At 47.8% G+C, this 27,542-nt stretch overlaps 1 protein-coding gene across 2 annotated transcripts in view; it reads right to left on the bottom strand.

Annotated features, from left to right (window-relative positions):
- Positions 1-7,962: 7,962 nt before the first annotated feature.
- RAP1A (RAP1A, member of RAS oncogene family) overlaps positions 7,963-27,542 on the bottom strand; it is a 39,379-nt gene continuing 19,799 nt past the window's right edge. For both annotated transcript variants that reach the window (XM_063356387.1, XM_063356388.1), the window contains exons 3-9: positions 25,576-25,659; positions 21,864-21,932; positions 20,263-20,319; positions 19,204-19,344; positions 14,169-14,312; positions 10,746-10,861; positions 7,963-8,688 (exon numbers count right to left, since the gene is read on the bottom strand). In XM_063356387.1, the coding sequence (XP_063212457.1) occupies positions 10,775-10,861; positions 14,169-14,312; positions 19,204-19,344; positions 20,263-20,319; positions 21,864-21,932; positions 25,576-25,632 (555 nt within the window). In that variant the 5' untranslated portion in view covers positions 25,633-25,659 and the 3' untranslated portion in view covers positions 7,963-8,688; positions 10,746-10,774. The remainder of the gene's footprint in view (positions 8,689-10,745; positions 10,862-14,168; positions 14,313-19,203; positions 19,345-20,262; positions 20,320-21,863; positions 21,933-25,575; positions 25,660-27,542) is intronic.

The following is a 27,542-nucleotide window of genomic DNA, read 5'->3' as shown; positions in this document are numbered from 1 at the left end:
CCCACTCCCACCTGCACAGCCCCGGCCCCGCGGGGATTTTCCGGATTCCTCTTCCCGCGGGAGGCGGCGATGCCGCAGCCCCGGCCCCCAGCTGCCGCCCGCGTGGGGCGGCTGAACGCCATTCAAGAAGCTCCTTGTCCCCCGCCGTCCCCGTCCCCCCTCACGGAGCAGCTGCGGATTAATTGGCCCTTTGATATCGGAGGTTTCTGCCAGGGACGATTCGCTCGTGTCCCGCTGACGGGGGGAGACGCTCGTCCCTTCCAGCGCCCAGACAGCCGCCCCCAGCTCTCCCTGCAAACGCCCCCGCAGCAAAGACCCGCTCTCCATCCCCAAGGGCAGTTAAACAAACAGTCCTCATCCTTGTTGACCATTAAAAATGCTTTTAACCCCAGTCCTCCTGCAATTTTAATATTTTTTTTTAAACACAGCTGCACACAGTTTAGCAAAATCGGGTTGTGCGTCCCCCAGCACACACTTGTTTGGTTTCTTCACCGTCTTTTGTAAGTTCCGACTTAATTAGGATGCAAACAATCCCAGAGGAATGTTTAATTAATATTATAAAGCAACAATGGGATGATTAAGCAAGTCTGGGCAGCTGCTATTTATACACAGGGCATGTGGCACTTGTTGGGGGCGAGCGTGTCAAGGAAAAATCATTCCACGGACCTCTCTGTGCAATTTTATTGCTTGTTTTAATTGTCTGGCTCAGTCCTTTTCTCCTCTTTGTGTTCGCTCAGGCAGAGCGAGAGAAACAGAGATTTAGCTCAGAGTCTCTTGTTCAGGATAATTACAGAGTGAAAGCTTCCAGCCGAGGAGTCTCTCCCCCACCCCTTCTGTCTCCCCCAGCCACGAGCTCTCCAGAAACAACCCAGCAGAAGCTTCGGGCAACACATGCCCTAAAACTGGTCCAGGAATAGCATCGGGGCGGCCCCTTCAAGCAGAAAAATGTCCCAGAGGATGGAGGCAGCTTTTGGGCTGAAAGAGGCGGAGGGGCTTTGCCAGGAGCAGCAGCGACCGCTCGGCTCCCCTGTGCCAGGGAATGGGGTGGGATGGGGTGGGATGGGGTGGGATGGGATGGGATGGGATGGGGTGGGATGGGGCACATCCTGGGCTGCAGCGTGGGGGCGTCCGGAGCAGGCAGCCAGCAACAGCTCCCAGCCCCCTGGAATTAAATCTATTCCTCAAATGGTTAAGGGATGCTCTCATTGCACAGTGGCTTCATGGCATTGGGCTTTAGGGCATTTGCTACTTAGAAAATATTTCTTCTTTGCTTCTCAGAAGCCTGCGTGCAACCTGAAGTAATTGTATTTGCCTTGGGTTGAACTCTTTTTTTCAGTTTCTAAAAATAAACACTTGATTTCTTCTACTTCCCATAGAGCCGTCTCTACTGAGAGCAGCAACCAAACAGATTGATAAAAAATTAAAGGAAGTGGGAAATCCAACAGAAGTGAAGTGAGACGGCAACAGCACACCCCCAACGCCGTTAGGAACGCACAGCTCCCATAATGCGCGTTTTCCAGGGGCAGGCACCTGACTGCAGCGACCGGGAACGCGGCTGGCCCTGAGCCCCAGCTCCAGGGGGTGTTCGGGCACGTTGTGCCTCCCTCGCTGGGGCCAAGCCCCGGGAGAGCGGCGGGTGCCAGCCCTGCACCCAGCGCGGGCTGCAGCGGGGCTCGGGGCCGGGCACCCCAGCACAGCCCCCGGGGAAACCCCTCCCCAGCCTTTCCCCTGGAAAATCTGCTTCTGGCAGCTCAAAGAGCTCGGTCCCAGCAGCGGAGAGACACCGAGGAGCCTTTTCCCTCCTTCCCAAGGGCAGTGGCTTTGCCTCCAGCTGCTCTGACTCATCCTTACGTGTCTCATTTGCCACCTCACACTTATTCAGTTATTACTTCAGTCCTGGCCCCACTCTGGGAAGCTTATCTCACACCAAATCCTTCCCGGTCAAGCCCTAAACACCGATTGTTTCAGAAGGAGAGGGCCAAAAGCTGCCTGTCGGCTGCTGATCAGGCACTGATTATGTATGGAATAAAGGGGAATACCCTGAGCTCAGGAGTGCAGCAAATCCAGGTCCCACTTCTGCCAAAACTGGTGTGAAATGCGCTGCGGGACAGCCCAGCTGTGACACCGTCACACGGCGGTTTTTACGCAGCGACATTGTATGGCTCGGGTGCACGGAGCCCGAGCAGCCGCGAACGCCAGCCCCGAGAGCAGCTTCCATGCTTTCTGCTCTGCTCCCCTGTCATCCCGACTCGTAAAACCTGGCTGGGGCTGGGGCTGACGGCCGCAGCTCCCGGCAGAGGCTCCCCGCGTCTCCCCTCCGTCGGCGACCGCAGGAGCGACCTGCCAAGGCAGGAGCGGAGGCTGCCGTCCCCCAGCAGCCACGACTCTGCTTCTGGGGTTTCAGAGAGCTGGGGCCATTGTTAGAGGACTCCTTTAGCTCGACTCCACCTCCTGAGGACGCTCTGTTCTTCTAACATCTTGGAAGAGCTCTGAAAGTTCACTGGTAATGAGGAAACCCTTAAACAACCGCTAAGGAACAGGACATCGAGAGTTTCTTGGAGAAAAGCAGAGAGAGGGCACTGAAAGAGTTAACTGTTGAAGTCCCAACCGATGACAAGACCATACATTCAACGTGGTTTCTCTTAAACCGAGGTTGGTGTTTCTGCCCTCCCCGGCTGGGTGCGGGCGCTGCCTCCCAGCCCCGGAGCGACCTGTGGGCCAGCGGCTGCGGCCAACGGGCACGTTCATCCTCCCCAGCACCAGGGCCCTGAATGGATTTTCATGTCAGAACTGAGTCAGTACATTCAGGTCAGAAAACTTCACTCCAAGGGCAGCAAAGCACGTGTTATCGTTTGCTCAGTCACGGCCTGCGATACACTGAGAGGACAAATAAGCACCTCTCTGTGCCGCGGTCCTGCAGAAAATGGATGCTTTCTCTTATTTCCATTTAAATTCATGTATGTTTCCAGTGGGATTTCAGAAAACAAGAGGCTTCTGTTTGCCGTTTAGGTTTCTTGCCAGAATTCTGGTACTTCTGCACTAGACAATATCGGGAGTCAGTTGACCGAGGAGCGCGTTACAGGAGAGAAACCCGCGGGGACGTAAGCGTTGGCTTTGCTGCGTTACGGAAAGATGCTCCAGTTCAGTTTGTCTTTGCTGTGACGCTCTGGGCCGATGGCAGCGCAGGTTGAGCTGCGGGTTTGCCGAAGTCCAGCCTCTGCCCTTTGCTCCGGGATTACGCCGTGCCTTTCCCTCTTCCTGCAGATGAACCGTGCGCGGTGTGGGAGACAGCCAGGATCGGGTCTCCCTCGTTTCAAACATCATTTATCATACGGGATTATCCCGCAGGGGCGCCTGTGCAGTCATATTTAATAACATAAACTGCTTCAAATCAAATGACTTCTCCTGTGAATTTAAGCCACACTGACGCGGCAGTTTGACACTGCTTATTTCCACGGCTAAATGAAAAATGGTCGTAGGACGCTGGATGTCTGTGCCCCCAAAATGTTGCATCCACACACCGAGCCCGGGGAAGGCTGAGCCAAGGGGTAACGCAGCTGAAGTCAGTTTGGCTGATGATTTGTACGCGCTTGGGGAGGGAAGGGCAGCAGAGCTGCAGCACCGCTTGCTTCCACTCAGCTCCACCGTAATTCACTCAAAATGGGCTGCAAGAAGCTTGATTTGTATTTAAAATACTTGCGGGGAAAAAAAGGCAAGATTATTGTTAACTTGGATTTTGCTGAGGAGCTGAGCTGGCGGCGGCTGCTGCTCTCCGTGGGGTCGTTCTGAAGGACACCCAGAGGTTTCTCAGGTTTCTTGGCTGCGAAACAGTGCTCCATGGAAACGAATCCCGGGAGCCCCTGGCAGCATCCTGCGAGCAAAGGTGGTCCCTCAGCACAGCACGAGGTGGTCGTCACCCACTGCCAGCGGCCAGAGGCTGCCGGCGCTGCCTCGCCGGGCTCCATAATGCCCCAGTGTGCTCGGCCCCATGAATTTGTCCTTTGTTGCTGGATCTGGGGCCGCAGCGGCGCAGAGCAGCTGCCGTCCGTGCCCGTGCTGCTGCCGCCCAGCCCGCAGGCACGAGCACGGGAGCGCTGCCAGCGCCCGAAGCATCCTCCCACCGCGGCACAACGGGCTCCTTATGCACCCCCGAGCCACCGCGACCCGCCAGCAAAGAGGGTGGCTTCTGGCCTTAAACACGGGCACCACCCAAAGAAAATGCCATGGATGTTTGAACTCGGGCTTCTGCCTGGGACTGCGAGAGCGGCCGTGCCGGGGCCAGCGCTACGGCGGAGTCGGGCTCGTCTAAACGATTCCTCTGTCCCAAAAGCGCTGGTGCAATCGGGATTTGGTCAAGAGCTGACAAGGCCAGGGCAGCAGGACGGGCACCTTGGGCTTCCGCACAGGGCTGCAACTCCAGCTGCGGCACTGACTTGTCCAAAATCTCTGACAATTGATTTAATCTTCCCCTGCTGCTCCCTCCGAAGCGCATCCTGTTGGAGACGAGGGATGGAGGATCCCGGACGCTGTAGACGAGGGGGTGTCACTCACCGCTCTGGCCTCTGCCTGCTGCTGACAGACACGAGGAATGAGCTGAGTTTACTTGTGTGCAAGTTCTCTGCGAAGTGAGGGAGAAAAGGCTTGTTTCAGTCCCAGGATAATACAAACGCTGTTTCCCAACGCTGGGATTAGCAAGTAACTGAGCTGAAGCCCAGAGCCCGGCCAGGAGCAGCCACGTTAGCACAGCACTGTGCCAGGGCAACTGCGAGCTTGCAGCACGGCTAATTAGCCCTGGCATAGCCTCTAATTAGGCTGTTTCTAGAGCTGGCTTGGGGCTCTGCACTGAGCTGCCCCGGGCTGGGGACTCGGAGGGCAAACGTTGGCCAAACCTGCCAGTCCCCGGCTCCGGCGCGGGCAGAGCAGCCCCCGAGGTGCCGGCAGCGGAGCAGGAGCAGGAGCAGCTCCTGTCCCTGCTCACAGCAGCACCCTCGGGAAGGGGAACTGGTTTTCCAGGTGAGTGGTGGGTGAAACCATCACAAACCCCGCTCGGCACCTTGGCGGCTGAACGCCTTCACTGGTAGCGAAGCCCAGACAAAAGTCCAGGAAGCCCCAGAGGCCCTGAGCTCGGCCGGGCGTTGGGTTTGCTGCTGGGCATTTTCTTCTTTTGTGCTGCCACTTCGTGATGCTGCTGGGGACCTCCCAGGGCGGCTCCTCTCCCTCCTCCTGCAGCCGGCTTGTCTGGCTTTGGGAAGAGCCCGGGAGGCTCCGCAGCGGCAGGGCCGACGCTGCAGCCGGGGCCGGGCTCAGGCTGCAGAGCATCCACGGGAGGAGGGATGGCTCCTGCCCGGCCACGCACTGAAGCGGCACCGTGTCTGCCGAAAAATTCAATCTCAGCTCTTCAGTGCCCAGTCCTGGCAACATAAATAAAACATTCATTAGCTCTGGTGACTTCTGCAACAGCACGTCTCTCCTGCAGCAGCATCGCTGCTCTTCCTGAAGACGTGACGTCTCCTTCCACAGCTCCTGCTTCTGTGTTTGGATCAAAATGAAAACTTGCAATTACAACTTTCTGGCGATGCAGGGCGTTACCAGGCCCTTACCTGGTAATGTAAGGCTCCGACCTACATTAGATGGGAAAATGTGGTTTAAAATAACCTTTAGATAACACAGAAAATAGATAAATACAGACTGAGAAGTTCAAGAACAGCGTATTTGCACAGACAGCAGCGAATCAGGGGCTGAATTTGTGCACGGCTCAAATCAACACAAATAGGAGCTGGATGACTTTGGGGACTGCGGGGCTTCGTTGAAATTTTAAATGTGCTCCTTTCCTCGGAGCAAAATGTTACTTTGCTTGACTGGATGCTGGTCACAAGCGGAAGCAAGCGACTACTGGAAGGTTTTTATTCCGCTCTTTCTTCAGGACACGCTTCAGCAAACCCATTTTTAACCCAGGGGAAGATTAAACACCGAGTGCTTCAGGACGGGCTGTCTGGACACAAAACCCCGTGTCACCTGCGGCGGTGCGTCTAAGGGCAGAGCCGGGGCTATTGTGCTAAAAGCCCCCAGAGGCACAAACCACCCCGCCCGGCAGCGCGGAGGCGGGCGCGGTGCGGGTCCCGCGGGGGGGGGCGGACCCCGCAAACCCCGTCACCCCGCGCGGGGAGTCCCCGGCGCCTTCACCCGCTGCCCGACACCGCCATCTAGCGGCGCAGAGCGCCCCGGGAGCCGCTTCCCGCCCCTCGCCGCTCCCGGCAGCCCTCGCACCCCCTTCACCGCCCGGCCCGCAAGGCAGAGCGCCCCGGGCCCCGCCGGCCCCCCCCCGCCTCCGCCGGGCAGCCCCCAGCGCCCCCCCCCCCCCCCCCCCGTCCCAGCGGCGTCTCCCCGCGGCGCCCCCGCCCCCGCCGCTGGGAGCCGGCCCGGGGGGCTCCGGCACAGCCCGCTCCGGCAAACGGTGCCGCGGCGGGGGCCGGACTCGCCTGCCCTCCCCAGAGCAAGCGGTTACGCGGCGGCAGCCGCTGCAGGGACGCAGAGTTGGGCAGCGACACGGCACAGCAGCCCCGTCCCCGCGCCCCCCCAGCCATCGCCCGCTTTTCCAGATAAAACACACTTTGCATTTGTGAAATCGGGTGTGATGAACTTACGTACCGCACCGTGGCTAGAAAATTCAGGTTAGGTTTCCATTTTTATAGAAGAGACATCTAGCAATCAGCAGGTACATTAAAATTACTTTATTACTAAAATATTTTTACATTTAGTAAAGGTAACCAACCTGCAAATACCATGCTTCTGCTCCTCCTGAAAAAGGAAGCGCAAAGGTAGGCTGAAGACAACCAGCTAAGTAACTACGTTTGTCCTAGTAGCTTGTAAGTAGGCAGATGTGTTCACATTATCGTCATCCAAATATTTTCATCCAGTCTGGGCTGCATTTAGAAACTGGGATCTCTGTATAATTCAGCTGCATCAGTAACACAGATTTAGAAAAACCTATTTATAGAAATTTCTCCCCCTTGGTTTCCAATAAAACTATACAACAGGTCCAGGAACAACTGTTCACCAGCTCTCACATTTAGATTTCCCATTTAAACAACCAGGACAAAGTCGGTCCTGAGTTCTCTCCACTGTGAAGATACATTTCTCTTCTCACTTACGCAGAAGCGAAGCAGGAGCAAGTCCTCCAACACTGCAGGAACTGCAGCCGCGTCACACCGAGGACGGGACGGGGGCCCCGCAGCTCCCAGAGCTGTTCTTTCACTTGCGCACACACAGGAGGATCGGGGCAGAGCACGCACGGGTCTCTTCATACCCGCTCTTTGAAACTCTATGAAACCAACAGGCATTGGCGGGGGCGGGGGGGGGAGAGACAAACCCCAACAAACCCCAAATGAAAGAGAAACCCCTTCAGCTGACTGTGCAGATCAGGTAAGGCTGCCCAGATTTTGTCTAGAAACGTACAGCCGCCGTTTGCTTTGTTGAAATTGTGTTTAGACAGAACCAACTCTCACCTGCACAGCTCCGTGTCGAGACGCTGAGCGTGAGGGATCACCGCGGGCTCCTGCTCGGCACGGGCACTGCCACCACGGGGACTCCACCCCAAGGGACACCATCGTGTGACACCGAGGAGCATCGTAGAAGTCAGACCTTCATACAGCATTTAACCAAATTTGTACATATAAAAATAATTGTACAGAGGAAGTATTTTTTGCAGAATACAATCGTTAAACATTCAAAAGAATATACAAAACTAATTAAAAGTAGCTTTCTGTACTTCACTGTGTGTATGATTAAATACATCCAACAAGGAGGGGGCGTGAAGACATCGCATCAGCATAACGACATACTGGTGGGATTTGCTTTAACAAAATACTCCATCTACCAGAATGGAAGAGGAATTCACAAAAAAAAAAAAAAAAAGTATAAAAACCAAAGCCTGGAAACCGTAACAAAAACACAGAAACAAAATGAAAATGTACTAAAATTTAATCATTCATAAAAGCTGTAATTTAATCTGTGACAGTAAAACACAAGAAGCAATATTAGAGTTGGTTTAGTATATTATATATTTTTGCTTTTAAAGCCATAGAAATCAGTTATCCCAGTTTTTTTCCTATAAAAGACCCATTTTTCCAAAGCATTATGCACAAACATTTTTAATTAGAATATAATGGCAGAATGAAAATAATGATATTCCATAACTTTTAAATATAAAATGAAGTCAATGACTCAAAAAAGTTATTTGTTGCAGTGAGTTCAAAGGGAAATTTCAGATAATATATATCTATAGTTATAGATATAAAATATAATGGTGGAACATTTTTAGTGCTTGATGGGGAGAAATTATGATAAAAGGGTCAATATGAAATCTTAATTATAGTAGCAATATCTAACATTTGAAATGCATCCATGCTCCTTTGTATAATCATACACTAGAGTCAATTATATTTCTTTTCACATCTGTTAACTGCTATTGCAAAGGAGGAGTATTATTGTCTTAGATTTCCAAGAGATATACACAGAGCAATTTCTTTTTCCGGGGACTGTGTGCAAACCATTTTAAGATCTAAATTCTTCTCGTAGTATATAAAAACAGGAGAAGCTTCTTCAGATATGTTATTAATTTCCATAAGGTTTTGAAGTCGGGAATGCTGGCACTTTCCATTTAGGCAACAGTTCTTCATTCCTGCAAATCTAGAAAAAGTAAAGAAAGAGATGATGGAGGGACGCTGCTCGTCCTGCCCACGAGAGGAGGGATCTCCTGACAGCTTCCCCGGACAACGGCCCGCACCCAGCCCCGCAAAACCAGGCCGCGTTTCAGCGGGAAGAGCTCGTCTTCCTCCAGCACCGGGGTTTGTTCCTACCGTCCTCCGAGTTCGCAGGTACGGAAAGAAAGGAGACTCTGGGAACTGTAACTCTGAGAAACAAGTTCTTGTTTGCCCTGCCCGGCGCAGGGCAGTGACAGTGACAGTGACAGCCAGCCGCCACCCCGCCGCTCTGCCGGGTTAACCGCAGCGCTCGGCAGCTCCTCTGCGTTACCAGACTGGCAGCCTTCAAGAGGATTTGGAATTCAGCAGCGGATGAACAATTTACGCGAGAGGGATTTCATCTTTTACGTCTCTGAGGTGCTCCTAAACTCTAATGAGCTGGAGACCTCCCCGAGCCCTGTTCCAGCTCTAACAACAAGCAATGAACTGGGAAGAGATTTACAAAGAATGAGAGAGACACCGTGAAGTGTTTTGACCACCCAGAGCAGATCTGGGGGCACGGGTAGGAGTCAGCGTCACGAGCAGGCTCATCAGCGACTGACTGAACGCAGGAACTCCCTCAGCAGTTGTCCCGGCGCTACGCCGGGCTCCGCAGCGTGGGATCCCGGGCAGAGCCACACAGAGCCCGGCAGGGACCACCTCATCCTGGGCGACACCACACTACCCAAAATCAGATATATCACCTGAGGAACAGGAAAAGCCACTTGAGAGTACTCCTCAAGCGCTTTTCCTAAAGCCATTGTTTCCCCACAACCCTAAGCTATTCTTTTCTGGCATTCGAAGCTCAGGGTAAGAGACTCATCAATCAATAAAGCACAAGTCATTAGAAGCCGGGTTAACTGCAGAGCTCCACCTATCCTACGCTCAGTGAAACCCGGGCTACATAAATGGCCATCTACAGCATGAACTTCAGATCTGGCAGAGACGGAGCCACTTGCTTTCAGGAATTCATCCCCAAAATCCTTCTACGACCAGGAGATTGTTTTAAACCCTGTAGGACAAGGGTGCTTGAGTCGCTTTGCCCACTACACTGCACCTATTTATGAAACTAAGGAACAGAACAGAGAGCTTCTGACGGGTCACAGCAGTCGCCAGAAGCTGTTGGTCTGTGCAGGCTCGGGTCGCGCAGGCAGCCGGCCCAGCCCCAGCGCTGCGGAGAGTCCATTCCTCCCCAACTCCTGCCGCTGCCTCGCAGGCTGGACATGCTTCGTGCTGCACCCACCACCCGGGAGATGACTTGCCTTCTGACCGCTTCTCACTTCCTAGCGCCCAGACGGGCCGTTTACCCCGCACGCTCCCTGCCTCCGACAGTGCCACGCAGCTCATGTGTGCCAACACGCCACCAGCTCGCGGGCAGCCTGGCTGGTATTTCTGTCCAAAACCTGAAGCTACAGAAATGCTGTTTTCTTTTGGGAGCACGAGAGAAGAGCTGTAAGCACATGGAGTACCCTGCCAAGATACACAGGAAGATTATTTATAGCTATGTCTAACCTTGGGGTGGTTTTTTTTTTTTCATTTTTGTTTTGGGGTTTTTTTTTGGTGGGCAGCTTTTTATTTCTGCGCCACTGAAATCCACATCCCACCCAAAACAATTTGCCGTTGTCCCCACAGGACCGGGACGGCAGCTGCACCAATAACACAAATACATAGATGGTACCACATTTCAGCAGAGGATAAAAAGGAAGCAAAACTGAGCCATGGTGGCCCAGAGCACGGGGTCACAAAACAGAACCTGCAAGAGTAAAAGGGAAGTTCCTGCTCCGTCGCACTCATCAACCCAAGCAAAAGGGGAAAGGGAGAGAAGCAGATATTCCTCTGCCAGGTCAGTCAGTAGAAGTGTCTTTTCTTAGAAAGTCCAACAAATGCAGAATTTTATATTTGGGAGCAGACCAAAGGACGAGGAGTGAGGGAAGGGGAGCGAGTCCTCTCTCTGCTGGGAGTCGCTCAGGGTCCCGAGCTGTGGGTGGAATTCACACCTCTTACCTGGCTCAGAGCTGCTGCACGATGGGAGTCTAAAGCAGCAGACATGATTTCTTTTTAGGCTTCTTCTTTTCCACTGGTGTTTTTCTATTTATCTGTCTGACCAGGTCATAAAAGATCTGAAAATGAAAAACACAAACTGAAAAATCAAAGTGATAAAACACCATGCAAGTGCCAAATTAGGCAGGTTGGCAAGCTGATGCTCTTTTCCTGGAGGCTGTGGTCTTAGAAATTCAGTTAAACTGCCTGCGTTTACTTAAACATGTTTCTCAAGCAACTGCTTATGGCACAAGAGAGCAGAGAGCTCACGTCCGTGTGCAGAGTGTAAGGGAGCTGTGAGCTCTCATCCCGCAGCACGCAGCTTTCTCCCTCTGCGTGTGACCAAAGGCTTCGGAAGAGTACGGCAATGAAATGGCAACGAACCCCATGCTTTGGAAAAGTGGGAGAAAACTGGGGAACGACAAAAGGTTTTTTAAAAGACAGGCATAATATCCTTAAGGATCATCTTCCCACTGGTGGTCCCTGGGCTGGCGAGTGTCTCTGCAGAGCACGGCTGTGCCAGCAGCAGCATAATCTCACCCTGGGGAAAGGCCACCCCTTTTCCTTGGCTTTTGCCTCCAAAGGGGGTCTTCATTCACCCGCTGCATAGGATGCGCTGTTAATATTCCTCTTTGCAAAAAAAAAAAAAAAAGTCAAGCTCTTAATTACTTCACTTTTTTGCCTAGTGTAATACTTTGAGTTTATTAATAAAATTAGCAAGGAGAAGCAAAACATCTGCCCTGAGCTCGGACATTTCCAGAAGGAGACGATTACAGGGGCCTCTTTCAGCTTCAGAGACGAGCTTCTTGTGAACACTTTTGCTGTGAGTTGTTTTCCCAGCAATACTCAACCCATTTATAGCAAAATGAGCTTTGCAAAAATGCTTGGAGCCGGGTCACAGTATTGAGGAGAAATATTTAAACCTTCAGAAGGCTCCACCCTTGTCCTTGTTTACTTTTTTCCTTCCTGGAGTGGCTGACAGCTCACAAATTCTTGTTGATTCCAAGGAAATTCAGAAGACAAAGAACCAGTTTATAAAAAATGGCAACAACTGGAAAGTTAAGATTTTCCGGCTATTACCTCCATGAAAAAGCACTAGTGCACAGTTAAACAGTTTCAAAAGAAATGAACATGATGGTGGCTTTATCAAGCTCTCATATAAATTATTGTATACTAGCATTCGAGTTGCTCACACCACTCCTTTACTAAGCTTAATGCTCCAGGTTTCTGCCGTCAGCCTGAGGCGAAAGTCACAGTTTGTGCCCTCCAACAGACACAGCCAAGACGCTGAAAAGTGGACAGATGAGATAGACAGAAAAAGTTTCCGTAGGAGAAATCAGTTAACAAGTGGCATCTTCTATGCTGATGCAAAAGAGCTTTCAGGATTTAAGCCTTTATAAAGCAGAGCCAAGGTGATTTGAACATGATTATGATGTACAGACGGGTCTGAATATTTGAAGGCACCAACCAGCTCTTCTCTGCCACACGAGATCCTTGAAGGTTTTGCGATAGACCCCTCTCACCTTCCACGGCTAAGGTAGGGGAAAATATCCCACCAAAAAAAATCTAAAGTTACATCATTCTGGCGCTAGTACTGACTGCGGGTACAGGAATGAAGTCACAGCAAGGTTTCAGGAATGCCACTATCCTGGGAAAAGTCAGCGTGGTGCAAGAGCATCACACAGGTCACCAGGAAGACATCTGAAGCGCCGCTACTGAGACTGACTCTCACCTGTGTTAAAAGCTTAGCATCTGTATGAAAGGTTTGTTTCACTTTCAGCAAACGCACACAGAAATTTATCATACTGTAGCCTAGATTTTAACAAAGTTAGAAAGTCCAAAAGTCACTAAAACCCCCCAAACCCAGAAAAATGCAAACGCTTCCCCAGCCTGTGAGCCAGCAGAACAAACAAATAACCAGTACAATAAGTTGCTTGTGTTTCTTCTCTTTGATTTCCTCAGCTTTTATGCTTTTCATAACCAGACGACATAAACTGGCAGAAAAACAGAAAATTAAGATCACAATAAAACCAGAAACTAATCTTCCAGATAATAATTTTCTTCTCTATGATCTGAGTCTCACTGGAGGCAGTAGACAGGACAGGGAAATATGGAGACACGGGATTCACACGTTAAGGATGATGGTATGTAAGCCACGGGCGTGCATTCGCCCCAGGACACTTCAGCGTTCTGCCTCCCCGGCACAGCTCTCGGGAGAGCTTTAAGGCGCCGTTGGCTAACAAGAGGTCAGTCTCTGCCACAAACTGTGGAAATACAAATAAACCAGAATTTGTTACACTCCATGGTGACCTGTTCAATGACTGAGCCTCTAGATTCTTGCTTAATGGTTGTAGTTTTACTACAGCTCAGACACAAGCACAAAAAAAAAAAACACCCCTTCTGGCAGAGTCTAGCTCAGCGAGCTATATTTACCGGGTTGGATTAGTGCGCGCTACAGCTAGGCTAATCCCAACCACAGGAGCTGCAATTCCTGCAGACTGGAGCTCCCTTCCCCTCCGACCGGGTAAATGCTGTGCTGAGCATGTCCCAGGAGCTGCCAAACTAACGCTGGGGCCAGTCCAAGATCCTACTGCTCCTGCTTATCACACAGCCTCCTAAACGGTCCCAGTTATCTCCTGGCACCACACCAGCGACGCTCAATGGGGTCACCTTAGCTTTTGTGGCTGGAAACCTGGCTTCTGTCACAGGCAGATAATTCACAGCAGCGAATAAAAACTTGGTGCCTGATGTCAAGCAGAGCTTCCTCAGCAGCACTACACGACCGCAGGCAGCAGCAAAAGGCACACCGATTGCGAAGGTGTTTCTCATTCAGACACAGGGAACTGCTTAGACAGATACACGTTTGGACACGGTCTCAGTAAATTAGTGGCTTACCAGAGGAGGACTGTGATGGGATGTCTGCTTGAGCAGCCAGACGTAGCAGGAATGTGAAAAGCAAATACTCTCAAAAACAACAGCCAACACTACGCAACACGACACGTAATACAAAGGGGCATAATCCGCATTCTGAATAGCAGCAGCAGTTATCTTGAAAACGTGTACTTTCCAAACAAAGCTTATCTAAGCTAAGAGCCATCCAGTTACCTGGGCTTGCCCAGGACCCTCTGCTACTCACGTCCTCTGCCACAGGCTATAGAAAGCACTTACCTGGAGAAGTCACCCACCCCCTACAGAGAAAAAGCAGCAGATCTCCTTAGAACAAACAGAAAGCAGTAGCTAAACACACAGCGTCGCAAGCCTTTCTTAGGCTGATATTTCAGAACCATCCTGAATCTTCCCAATTAAGAACTATATTGAAGGACTGCATGCTGGTTTATGTGGCATTCGTGCTGAAGTAGGAAAGACAAGAGAACAGCTGATAGTTACCTCATTAACGTTGATTTTAGACTTTGCAGACGATTCTAGAAAGGCACAGTTACACCACTGTCTTGCTAAGTTTTGACCCTGTTCTTTGCCAACTACACGCTCTTCCTCCAGGTCACATTTATTGCCAACCAGAATCATTGGAACCTGAAGAGGACACAAGAAAGAACAGGAGATGCGTTAGCAAAATAACGTACAACATGGACTGTAATGCTATGGCTTACAAAGGCATGGGGGTGCAGGGCGAAGACAATATAGACTGTATGAAAACCAATAAAAATCGGAAGTTCAGCAGAGCCCACAAACTAGACTGGAATTTGGTTGCCTGCTGGGAAAGGGCTGAAATAGTCCGTACTATAGACACCCTGGTTCACTAAGAAGTAAACACATGGAGGACATCGTAAAACCAAATGGTAGTATTTCAGCAAAATCCTAAGTTAGTAAAGATTTGTCTTCTGGTGTCTACATCCAACACCGTTCCAGCCAAAAACTTAATTTACTACTGAAATGCATTTCAGGACTTGCAAGTGACAGTAGACTAACTTGGCTTATTTTAGACAACAGAACACACAGCACATGTTTTGAAACACACATTATACGTTAACCCCCTTTGACCTGTCTTGTCAACCTGTTGTCAAGCCACACAACAATAAATGGAAGCACCTCTGAAAACCCTGCCCAGGAACAGTCTTGTGCAGCCCCGTGTTCCCACAGCCCCGTGCACAAGACCACCTGCCTTTCTCATCTCAAGGCAATACCATACCACTGACTTGTTTTGCATACACGCAGAAGAGAGGATGTTCACTACAGAAGGCACAAATACTGTGCTCAATACTTAGATTAGAATAATTAATCTTCCAACCGGTGACCACCTAGCAGCTCAGCTCCTGAAAGGACATCACTTCCAATAAGTAATTTCATGCAATATTAAACCAAACATTTGATACATGTTCAAAAGATTCACCCTACAGCCGTGACGCAAATACAGGCAAATCATTTGTTCAAGATGATGAAAGGGCATCTGCCCCTCTCCTTACGCTCCTGGCTTTCTAAAGTGTCTGGGTGAGTCACCTTCTTGCTCCTTCAGGAGGAAGAAAGTGCCTTGGGGAAACCAGATTCCTTGTGACATTTCCTACAGAGAAACAGAGAAACCTAATACCGTAGGAAAACGACCTTGGCTGCAGCAAATGCTTGTTACCGATGCGTTTGCATGAGGCTGCAGGGGAGGAGGGTCCCTCGGCTCGCCCAGCCCTCCCGCAGACAGCCCAAGGGCCATCAGGACAGGTCTCCTGCTCTGCTGAACGTCACCAGCTCCTCACCAGGGCTGCGACTGTATTTGCCTGGCGCAGTGCAGAGAGCCAAGTGCAGCCTGCGCTCATTAAGTGATAAATCCGTTTGTCTCAGAAAGTATCAGAGTAAGCATTGGTGAGTGTAAGCAGCAGGAGACTTGCTTTCATCAGTTATGTTTAGATACTGAGTTAAAACTCTTTCAGGAGAAAGAAACTGGGCAAAAGGTAGATGAAAAAGAGTACTAAGACGTCTCAGAAATAGCATCCTGATCTATGATTTCAGAAGGCTTTCTCTGCTTCTCAGGCAGTCTCTGCCATGGCTGCAGCCCACCAAGATGTCACAGATAGATTGAAAAGACCTTAAACAAGCAAACAACAAACACCCAAAGCCCCTGCAAAAACCTCCATAACAACCAAACCGACCTACCCTCGGGTGCCATTCCCTTACCTACAAGACGATGAGACCGCAGGCGGTCCCAGCCGCAGCAGGACCCGTCACCGGGGCACCCAGCCCCGCTCCAGCACGCGCACTGCCAGAGCCATCTGGAGACAGATACGCACCTCAGGACTCGCCACACCTGAGAATCGCGCGTTACGTATCATTTTAAAGTTTGCTTTTACAACCTGCATCTCATACAGATGTGAGGGGATGATAGAGCCAGAGCTAAGGTGGATTTTGCACGGCGAGACCGCAGCGAGCTGTGGGGACGCGCGGGGCTGGGCAGGCCCCCGGCAGCGCCAGCATCCTGTTTGCCTGGCGCTGTGCGAGAGCAGAAAAAACCTAAAGAACTGCTGATAGTGGGTGTGCACCCCACTCCATTTCCTGAAGCATTTCATTCTTTGAACAGAAAGCGAGTACTTTCCAGCTGGAAAATAAATCATCGTCCACTTCCTTTGGTAATTTACAACACCGTGTATGTTTTTAATCTACGTCAACATTAATATTTGTAGCCTCTTCCCGATTCAACTACAATGAAGATTAATTTTTTGTATTTAAAACTCACAGCCATACTGATCAGAAAATGATCCCATTTTTATTTTTGAGAAATAAATTTTACTTATTAAGTGAGAAATCTGAAGTAACAATGCAGATGAGGCAAATCCAAAAAAGCTTCTTTCACATCAGAGACCAACAAAATATTTACAACTGTATCAGCTTAATCCCATTCTTTACAGTTTTCTAGATAGTTAAGAGAAATTTTCTCGTACCAAAACGTGAAAATGTGTTTTCAACATGTTCAACAAAAGAATAAAGTATGTTAAGATGTGAAATAATAGGGGGAAAAAGTGATACTTAGATGGGTAAATAGTATAGGTTTGAAAGACATGAAACTCTGTATAAGGTTATTTCAAAAGGTAGTAATTGTTTATCATAGAGCCCAAACCAGACTCTGATAAACAACTAGCTTTTGATCATTTACTGTTTCATGTAGAAGACTGGAATTTAAACTTTGGTAGACATACATAATTTAGTGGTTTAAGTACTGGGATTTTAAAAGACACGTTCTGAAACTAAATACAGGAAGGAGCACGTTTTCCTAACTCAGCAGAACATGGCTTAAATGTTCAAAAGGTTCTCCAGCTTGGATTCAACAAGTAACATCCCCGCAACACAAAATAAATAAATGCATTTTAATAATTAAATCAAATCACTGAAGTAAAATGAAAGCAACAGTCTCTATTGTCCGACGAACTTGACCAGCTTACGGTGCAAATTCCCCTCCCGCGAGCGCAGCTGAGCGGAGCGCCGGGCTCTGACGAGGCCACTGAAGGACTCGTGTTACCAGGGATTTATGCAAGCATAATCCCTACCTAAACGAAAATCAGTTTTGCATAAACAGAAGTTCAGCTTGTTAGACCAAGGAGGGAACCAAAGCCGTTCAACAGCAGGCACTCGGGACACGGAACACTGAAGATCCAAGAGGAAGCAGCCGCCAAGGCTGTGCTCATCCCATTCACTGTGCAAACTGCATTTTCCTGAGCGGCTATTTAAATACAATGCACATGGCTTACCAGGATTTGCCCTAAATCCATGTCCCAGCACTGTTCCATGCTCAGCACGGTTCCCCGGCCGCGGAGCGGGGCTGGGAGCAAGAGGCGGCTGCTCCCCAGCCCCTCGGGAGCCGTGAAGGGGCTGACACCAACCCGGAGCAACCGACATCAAAGGCGGCAGCTACTTTTAAGCCGCCAGTGGAAAAAAACAGGCAATCTTTTTCACACTCCTCAGGGCAAACCCTTGAATACATTATCAACTGTTAGGCAAAAAAAAAATAATAAATTAATTTCAGCTTCTTCTGGAGGAAGTCTACACAGAGAGAGAGTTCCCACACGTCTCCACCAGCCACACGGCAACCACGGCAAAAGCCACCGGCAACCTCACCTACATCATACACTTAGAAACTAAAGGAGTTCCAGTCACAGGAGTTGGGGCCTGAACTGGAAATATGGTAGATGGCTTTCTTCTGTCAAACAGGACTGAATGCAAACTATCTTAATGAATGCCATTTTTCCTTACTTTAAAAAGGGATTTAAACGACCAAAATTACAACCTTGTGTCACTAGCTAAGACTCTTCCAGAGTCTTGTAACCATTTAATGCGTAGCACTACGTGATCTCCTTGGGGTTACAGATTTTGTCAAATTTCAGAAGGAACAAAGGAAACTGCTGTGGGTTTACCAGCCCGGGAGGGTGCGGGTGGTCTGAGGGTGCCACCGCCATGCAGGGACGGGCACCCCAGAGCCCCGCGGAACCCTCCCTGCTCACATGCCTGTCACGGGAGCCACAGACCCCTAAACATCCTCCTTGCCTTCAGAAAGGGATAAGCATGTTTTCATACGATAACCTAAAATTCCTAAAGTCTTGGTTCTGATGGATTTGAGTGAAGGTGAGCTCCCCAACTGAGAGACCCTGCACAGCTACAGTGAGGGAATCTCCGCTTCATGCTGCGAGAGCCAGGGCTCCTTCATCTATCAAACGGAGGCGACGGACCAGGCTCCCATCCCATCTCTCGACACAAAGAAGTGAAAATAAAGGAACATTCAGTGATTTCAAAAATAAAAAATAAAAAAGCTAATGACACTTAAACTCACTTAAATTACAAGCGCAGTCTGGTCAATAAACTGAACACGTCCTTTCTATGTGTGGTTCAGGTTCATCACCTTGGATTATGACCCGTACGCACGAGAACGGCACAGAGGGCAATGCCGCCCTGCGCCGGGACTCCAGAGACTTCACAGCCAACGCTCAGGAAACGTCACGGCTTTGTACTTCTGTTTCCACTTCATACATTTGGGAAGAGCAACATTAGTCTCTTGTAAGACCGCTGGAGAGCTACTAAGAACATCATTATTGGTGAATTCGACTATTATATTTCCTTAACTTTGAGGGAAAAAAAGTACTACTAAAGCACGGTGAAAAAAGAAAATGTAAATACTGGATAGGAGTTAAAGGCAGAAAGGACAGGACGGGACACCAAAACCCAAAAAAGTTTTCTCAGTCAGCTCCCACCATTTCCAAAGACTGTCAGCCTTCCAGTACGTTGAAAATCTGGCTTCATTATGCCCCTTAGTAGGTGTTGGACCTCAAATAGCAACACTGCAAATAACAAACAATGCGAAGGAAACTTACTTCAACACAAAACTCTGCTATACAGCAAAGGATGTTCTTAGAAAAATTTTGCTCACAAATTCCTGTATGCTTGGTTACAAAAGCACGTTAAACATTCGCAAAGCAAAAAATATTCTACTTACATCTTCAGTGTCCTTAACCCGTAAAATCTGTTCCCGCAGGTCCTGTAAGTCATTAAACGTGGACTGTGCTGTTATAGAATATACTAGTGCAAACCCTTGACCATTCTTCATATAGAGATCCCTCATTGCTGTAAATTGCTCCTGTAATCAAATATTTTAAAAAGTAATTGGCTAGTGAATGCAACTAATGAACATTTACAAAAGAATACTTTTATTGTAATGGAGACAAGAATATAGTACCGTGCAGCATGCATTTACATTTTCACGCCTTACAGAAATCCACCAAAGCATTCAAATTTAATAAAAGCATTAACGCATCTCTTTCCCTTGGTTTTTTTTTGCCCCTAACAGAGAAAAAGGCTTCTTGAAAAAAATGGAAAAAGATCAAGAGCAGCAATAAAAACATATCTGAGGACAGACTGTTGTATGCCCCAAGCCATAATACAAGGTGTTACAATTTGACTGACATATTTTGTAGCGATCTTTCATTTATTTTCTGATATGGTGTTAAGCCCAAGCCTGCCATCAGAATGATTCCCCAGACAACAGATACAGACTGGAAATTCAATTTCTCCTCTAACACCACGTTGGAACAGGCCCAGATGTCACACACTCACGATGTACTGCGAGCACGACTGCGTGGGAAGGCACTGCCTGATCACCTCTGAACATGCGCAATTATACAGTAGTCATCTCTAGCATGAAAACGGCTCAAAGGTTCAATGCAATGAAATGCAAGAACAAGCTGGAAAATCCACACCAGAGCAGAGCTGCCTTTGTCCACGCCTGTGAAAGGAAGCTTCACCAGAACCCTGTAACAACGATTTCTGCTTCCACGCCTTTGCACTGCTGTTAGTAATTTTCAAAGCTTTCTAAATAAAACTAACTTTTAGGAAGTCTGTCCTCCCCCTGTGATGTGCACTCAGCCATTACAAGGTCTGTTTACTTAGTGGCAGACGGTGCAGGACGGCAAGTGACAGTGGCACAGCAACTCTTTACATCTCCCCTCATTCTTAACAAAGCAACTCCATACCAATTAGAAAAAGAAATTATACTCACTGTCCCTGCTGTATCGAGGATTTCAAGCATACACTGTTGACAGTCTACTTCCACTTGCTGGGGAAAAAAAGGAAGAGAGAAATGCAGTTAAAACCGATGTCTGAAATGGGACAGGCAAGAAGAATATCAGCTTAATTTTTACTTCTGCTGCAAAGACTTCTGTGAGCCAGCCACCCGCGCTGCCCCAGCACCATTAGGGGATTAATTACACCCCAAGCCAGGTGTTTGGGTCATCTCACATATGCTCCAAGACTCTGTTGATTATAAAGGCCTAAATGAGCAGCTCATCGTAAACATCTCAACTTAAGTGAAATAAAATCCACTCTTACAAATCGAAGAACCTTAAACTTCAGTTTTTCTTTGCTGCTGGGAGAGAAGGGAGTAAGGAAGAACAGAGAAAGCAAAGTATTTAGTGATCCTCACAGTTAGGCTTAGCAAATCTTCCACTCCCTGAGAAATGTCTCAGATCCAACGAGGGTAATTCCAGGAAAGTCAAATAAATTTAACAGCAGAGCTCGTATGACAACCTACATTTAATTATCACAGGCACAAATGCTACAAATTTTTGTTTTATGTTTTGGTGCCTTTAATTATGGTAACATTTATGCTAATCTGTGAAACAATGGGTTACTTGACATCAACCGGGCGAAGAAAGCAGCTCTGTTGATAGAATTACACAGTGTGACAGCGTCAGGGATCCTGACAAGGACTTTTGCTCAGCAATTATGAGCCTGCATCCAAAACGGCCGTAAAGAATTTTATATGCCTTCAAACCAAGCAGAACACATTTGAACTAAATGGCAAAACAGCCATCCTTAAAAGAAAACAACAAAAAGCAATTGCTGTGCTACAGCCTGCTGTGATGAATGGTGTATATATCCTCTTTACTAGCTGTTACAGATAGCACAAGCATTGAAAATATCGATATCTTTATGTTTTGAAGTAATAATTGTGCATCAAGTGACAGCAAACAGGTCTGAGTAACAGCTTGACCCCCGTTTGGTTGAGCTGTTCCTACCCCCAGGTCGATCAGAAGCCCCAGCAGGAGCCTGGGCAGCACACTTGCCTGCCACCCGCCACAGCTCATACCCCAGCGCAACTGGAAACTGGTGACGGGTCAGGAAAACACACCAGCCTGATCTCTGGGCAGGGGTAGTAACCTCTAACAAACAGGCAAACGGTGAGAGCTGCAGCCTCAAACTGCCTCAACCTGAGCCGTCAGAGATTTAAAGTAAAAGATCTTGATTATGTGGAGTACCAGAGGTTAACCTCCTGTTAAATAGAGCTAAGTGAGGGAGCGGTCCAATTAACAGCAAAGTTTGTCATTCCCTGATAATTCAGTTTTCTAGTAGCTGATACAATTTGCCTGATTGCAGTCGGAGGCTCTACACCAGTGAAGTACTCTGTAAAGCCACAGGGAATTATCCGCATGACACCGTTTCCAAGCCTGATGCTCTGCTATCCGTCGCCTTCCTCCTGTGGTTTTATGCAGCCGTAACGTTTTCTCAGAGAGACCCTTTCTCATTCTGATAAGCTTTTCTCGCACTGTTGAAAAGAAGCAAGCTCTGTGAGACTTGAAAGAAACGAAAATGTTATTTTACCTTTCTGTATGAATCTTCTATTGTTGGGTCATACTTTTCAACAAAAATTCCCTGAACGAACTGTACAGTCTGGAGAGAGAGAAAAGAAGTGAAAAAATTAAGTGAACTGAACACAAGCAGTAACACCTACCAAGAAGCACTTTATGAAAAAGTAACAGCACAAAAACTCAACACTGCTTTTAAAATTCAATTGTGAAGAGAAAAAGACATAGAAATTTTCAATTTTCTTAAATGAAACTTTTGTAGTTTGTGTTGTTTTAAGAATCACTTTATTCAAGCACATTTTCAAAACTTTTTTTAAATATGAACTGTTTGCTTGCTTGCTTTTTCATTAAAGGTGGTATCCTCAAAAATGCCTTTACTTCAGTGCCTGCAACTTCAGAAGAATAAAAATCACCAAATATGGAAGACTTGAAATTTAATCAGAAGAACTGGCAATGTGCACACTGTGGAAAAGCACGCTGGGGAAAATCCCCATTTCAGTTCAAATCCTAGTAGGGTGAGAGCGGAGCACGGACGTATTTCAGAGCAACAAGTTAGGTCTGGAGCATCTCCAGATACTCCATTTGTATTAAACCATTAAAGGAGGCGACATCATTCATTTCAGAGAGGAAGTCTTTCTTCCCCTATATAATTATTCAAAGCAAATCTACTCTAAACATTCCCCATCAAGCTGCCATCGGGACGTGGCCCGTCTCGGGATGGCCAGGCTCTGCCGTGGTGCTTTGGCTGCTGTCAGTCCGCAGCAGGGCAAGCTTTGCTTCTCCTTTTCTCCTCGCATCCCCACGCTCCCACCTACGATAATCCACAATAACTTGGTAATGCAGCACGGGAGCGTCAGGAGGTTTGGCTGATGTTTGTAACACAAGGGGGTGTTTGTAAAACTAAGTGCCAAGATCCCAGCACTTAATTTTGTCTCTTTAAAAATCAACAAACACACCAACTATCCTTTGCCAACTGAACTTTCCACGAGTTTTTTTAATACAAGTTCTGCGAAGTCACTACCTGTTTCGAGAAGCCCTATTTTGTTTGGACAGAAGGCTGAGATTTTTCTGCAAGAAGGTTCACTCTGTCACACAAGTGCTCGCAAACTTGCAGAGAGTGGCGTATGCCAGACAGAAGCAGGACACGGCGCTGTGTGCTGGAACCTGAGCAATTCCCCACGGCTTGCTCTTCTTTTAATAGAAGAAGAAAAGATTTCCAGTACTACCTCATTTAAAAATCATCCTATATCACTAAATAAACCTATTTTACACACTAATGATCAAAGCCTTCGCTTCTCCAATATCTCCTTGTCTCACTGAATGGTTGTCGCAGTCTGCCCTTCCGATAACAGATCTCATTAAAATCATTACAAGAAGATACCACTATTAACACGGATTACAGTGTTACCCCAGCGATGGAAACCAACAATAAGAACTCTAGATTACAGATTATACGTTAGGATTCTTAGCACAGCTCCGAACCCAAAGAGTCCCGAGGAGGCTGCTCTTTGCCAGGAGGCTAGCGCTTGAGCATGGCAGTCGGTCACATCTGCACCGCTCCAGTCTGGGAACTGTTTGTGAACCAGCCTTCGGCGCGACAACCTGACAAACCACTCACGACATGTCACCCTTCTACTGTAACACGCAGAGTCTTATTTCATATCTGCAAATACAGTACTGCTCTGAAAGAAAATTAACTGAAGCCGTGTATTTTCTTCTCAAATTGTTTTATTTCTAATAAATCGCTGTTCTAACTTTTGTTATCCCAACCGGTGCTTGTGTGTTCACAGACACACCAATTACATCTAATCATAATTACGACTATATGCAACTTCATCCATAACCTATCTTACTATGTAATATTCTTAATCTCTGATGTACTTTATTTTTATTGATTATAGGAGGAAAGAGAGGCCAAGGGAGGAGACAGAAGCCTGGGGTTGTTTTCAGCCTATGCGTGGATCCAAGGCCTTTATAACTTGCTACCAGTTTGGGGGCTTTTGTGTCCCAACTTTGATTTCCAGTTTCGTATAGGCCTGTGCACAACTGGATGCTCTCAGTAATACTGTCCACCCGCTGACGCTCCAGAAGATTGTTACTCTCATTAGAAGTGGGGAGAAACCACTGCAACAGGAAACACTTATAAAGAAGCTGCAAAATAGCTGCCTTAGTAACTCTGAAGGGTTCTCTGCCACCCTGTCACCACTACCAAGCGCACCATCGGCATCGTACTGGCACAGAACAGTTAAAACAGTAAGAAGGATTTGCAGTGAAACAACACCATATTGTAATGAAAACACAGGACTGAAAAGGAACACCAGCCTCTTTGTTAGACATTTGAGTTTATACAGTTCGAAGAAAGAAATTTTAAAGTGACCTCCGAATTATTTTAAATCCCACCTTGTAACCTCTCCTTGCTAATACTTGTAAATAAGTAGACAGTCATCATGAAAGCTAAATATTCTTCACTCTTAGCTGCTAATTGGCACTGATTGTGTCCTCTTATAAACATAATGGATCAATGTAGCATATGAGTTAAAATATATGCTTACTTAGCACCTAGGCTGTCCAAAAGAATGTAACTTTTGTTTACCAGACTAAGCATTTGCATTTCAGCCTTTAAAAAGGCCATGATGGATGCTGGCTCAGACTTTACGTCACAAATATGGAAATTCAAGTATGTCAGATGCTGAATAATTTTTATGTACAGCATATACATAAGCGCTGTACTTTACCTAGCGAGTCTTTCAACATTACTTAACAAAAACAAGATACTCAATCAAGGGGATGCTGGTGGAAAAAGTAATACAGATTGCTTAAGTTGCTGTGGAAGACTGGAGTGTATCAAAAATATATTACACCTACATCTTGTAAAGATTAGGATGGGATCTCTGAAAGAGTACATCAAATTTTATACATAATTGAATAATCTTTCCTCCTATTCATCTGGATTCTGCAGGTGATGTACCAAGATTAGCAGCAGCCTATTTCAGCAGAATAAACAATGGTGGAAGAAGCAGCGTCTACGTCATGAAGGGCGGATCAGCTATTATCATCTTCTGTGACAGGGAACACGGTGTAGTTCCTTGTTTGAGATAACTTTACACTTGACCAGTTCTTTGCCTTTCTTGTTGGAGCGAGCTGCTTGACTGGTTTGTGATAAACAGGTGGCAGAAATCCCTCTTACAATGCTTTGCTATCAACTCTGCTACGTAAACCTCTTATTAGAAACAACACAAGTACTTAAGGAGTGCAAAGTGTCATCAGCCTGCTTATCCCTCACGCTGCAGGCGACTTCTCATTCTGCCCCCTGATTTCAGTCCAGGCTCATTCGGGTCCCATCCAGGATGGAAAACACACAGCCTTCAAAGTCACGCAAGGCTGCAACCTCCGCGAATTCACTGCCGGGCACGGCAAGCCTTCAACCGGTGCTCCAGTGTAGGTTAGGCTTTTAATACTTAGATACAGACATTCAGTCATTTCCAGTATTATACCCATGCGGGAAGCAGAAATGAAATGCTAACTACTGTAACAGTGATGAATCGCCTGCTGCTTCTCCAAAAACACGACACAAATTCAGCTATTTCTGCAGTGTAACAGCGGCTCCATGGAAGTCACTACGCATGTTAAAAGTCATACAAATATCCCAATGCATTTAACGAGCGTTGCCTGCAGTACGATAGGCCAATTTTGAAGTTTGTGTATCGTAACTGCTTCCCAAAACTCACCAAAGCGGACTTCCCCACACCTCCTGAACCAAGGACCACTAGCTTGTACTCACGCATGGTGTGGTCTGTTCAAACAGCGACGATCTGGAAAGCAGGAAAAAAGCCAACAGTTAAAAGTGCACCTGCACATACAAATTCATGCCTTTTGAAAGTAGCAGCACGCTCCCCTTCTCCAAATACCCCTGGGAACAAAGATCTCTTTAGTAACAGCTATAGGTTTTAGTTTTCCACCTGGGCGCTCAGGTTCAGATGGCCACTCCAACAGCCCCGGTTTATCCGAATGCCCAAAGCCGGACCTGTGAGCCTGCGGGTGCTGGAAGAGGATGAATACGCCATGGTACAAAGACAGCGCAGCCACAGGCACCCTCTCCCAGCGCACGGGGGGCACAAGCTCTCGCTGCCTGTCCTCTGCATTCTCAGCATTTTATAGCATAAAACAATAAGTATTGGACAAGAGAACGAGATCAGAAAGATGCAAGTAGAGAGGGTGACGTCTCCCACCGGCCCGCAGCAGGGAAGGCTCCGGGTCAGTATTTTCCCTCTGGAAAAGGCCAGCCCTAGGGTGGCTGCCAAGGCAGAGCCTCCCCGTGCCCAAGCCAGGCTCTGCCTTTTTATGGAAATCTTGCAACTCCCTCAACTCAGTCCACAGCACCAGAAAACTTCTCATTCTCACCGAGATTCCCTGACAAATAAGGCAAATGACAACGCTGGTGATAAACATTTTACTCTATGTTTACATTACAAGCCAGGCCGGGCTGTCCCTATCAACGAGCTCAAGCAAACAATGACCTCAGCAGCTAATTATCTCCCCTCTTCTCCCAGCAAGACAGCGCTTTCTTCCCAAGTAAGGCTTCGGAAACACGAGCGCTATGAGCCTGGGCAAGCTGCACTTCTCAAAGGCATTTCAAACTAACGTTGCCACAGGATTTATGGGCTCACTGGCTACAGTTTGAGGATTGCTTTAAAAATGAGAATGTATTCCAAGTAGTTTGATAGAGAAATGTATCACCTTGTCGACTACCGCTAACAACAGTCCGTGAAGAACAGGGATTGTATTTTTAGCTTTGCAACTGTGGACAACTCCCCAACAATCTGTGTCTCAAGTTTATATAATCATTAAATCGGGACAGGGTTTTTTTCTATCATTTAAATTCCCAAGGGAAAGCTGTAACAGACAGGGAGCAGAGGAGACCCAGGTGCTGCCGCGCAGCCACGGCCAGTCCCCGCTGGAGCCACCGGGACTGGCAGTGAATGCCTTACTGCAGACTTGCCCAAACATCCTGCTTTTAACCCTCACCCCTTGACCACGGCATGTTTTATGGTCTAAATGCGACACAAGTACAGGTTAAAACCAAAATAAAAATATCCCATATGCAGCTGGAGAGGGGCATACAAATTCTGCGGCCAGTTTAGCACAACTTTAAGCTCCTCTTTAAGCCAGAAGGACAGAAATAGAGGGCTCGCCTGCCCGCGCCGGGGCTCCCTGCCGTCATGTAGCCGAGCCCCCTTCCCTCAACGCAGCCTTAGTGGGGGAATAAAGGTGACGCCACCAGCAGCAGCCCACAGTTTTAAGCACCTTGGGGCGGTTTTTTCTTCAACTCTTGAAACCTACATGAGCTGCTGTTGCTTAACTTCATAGAAATTGTGAAACTAAGTCAAACTGAAAGGGATTTTCCAGAATGTTAACTCTGAATACCTAAAAGCAGAGCAAGCAATGTCTATGTACTCTAGTACATTGGCAACACTTTTGATTAGAATTCTGGCAGCTGTAAGCTCTTCTGCTTGAAAATTTCCCCGAGAAGTAACATTCACTTCCTTTTTTTTTTTTTTTTTTCCCAAAAATCATGATTTTGTATGAGGAGGAGAGGGAAATTCCAATTAGCAATGATTTTCCCCTTGATAATCCTTAGAAATTAAAAGGCCGTGCACTTTTTATAGAGCATAAATGCAACTTATCGATCTGGTTT

The sequence above is a fragment of the Chroicocephalus ridibundus genome, chromosome 20 (assembly GCF_963924245.1).
Source record: "Chroicocephalus ridibundus chromosome 20, bChrRid1.1, whole genome shotgun sequence".
Taxonomy (NCBI): Eukaryota; Metazoa; Chordata; class Aves; order Charadriiformes; family Laridae; genus Chroicocephalus; species Chroicocephalus ridibundus.
The sequence above is the reverse complement of the archived record's forward strand: the minus strand, read 5'-3'. Positions and strand labels throughout refer to the sequence as shown.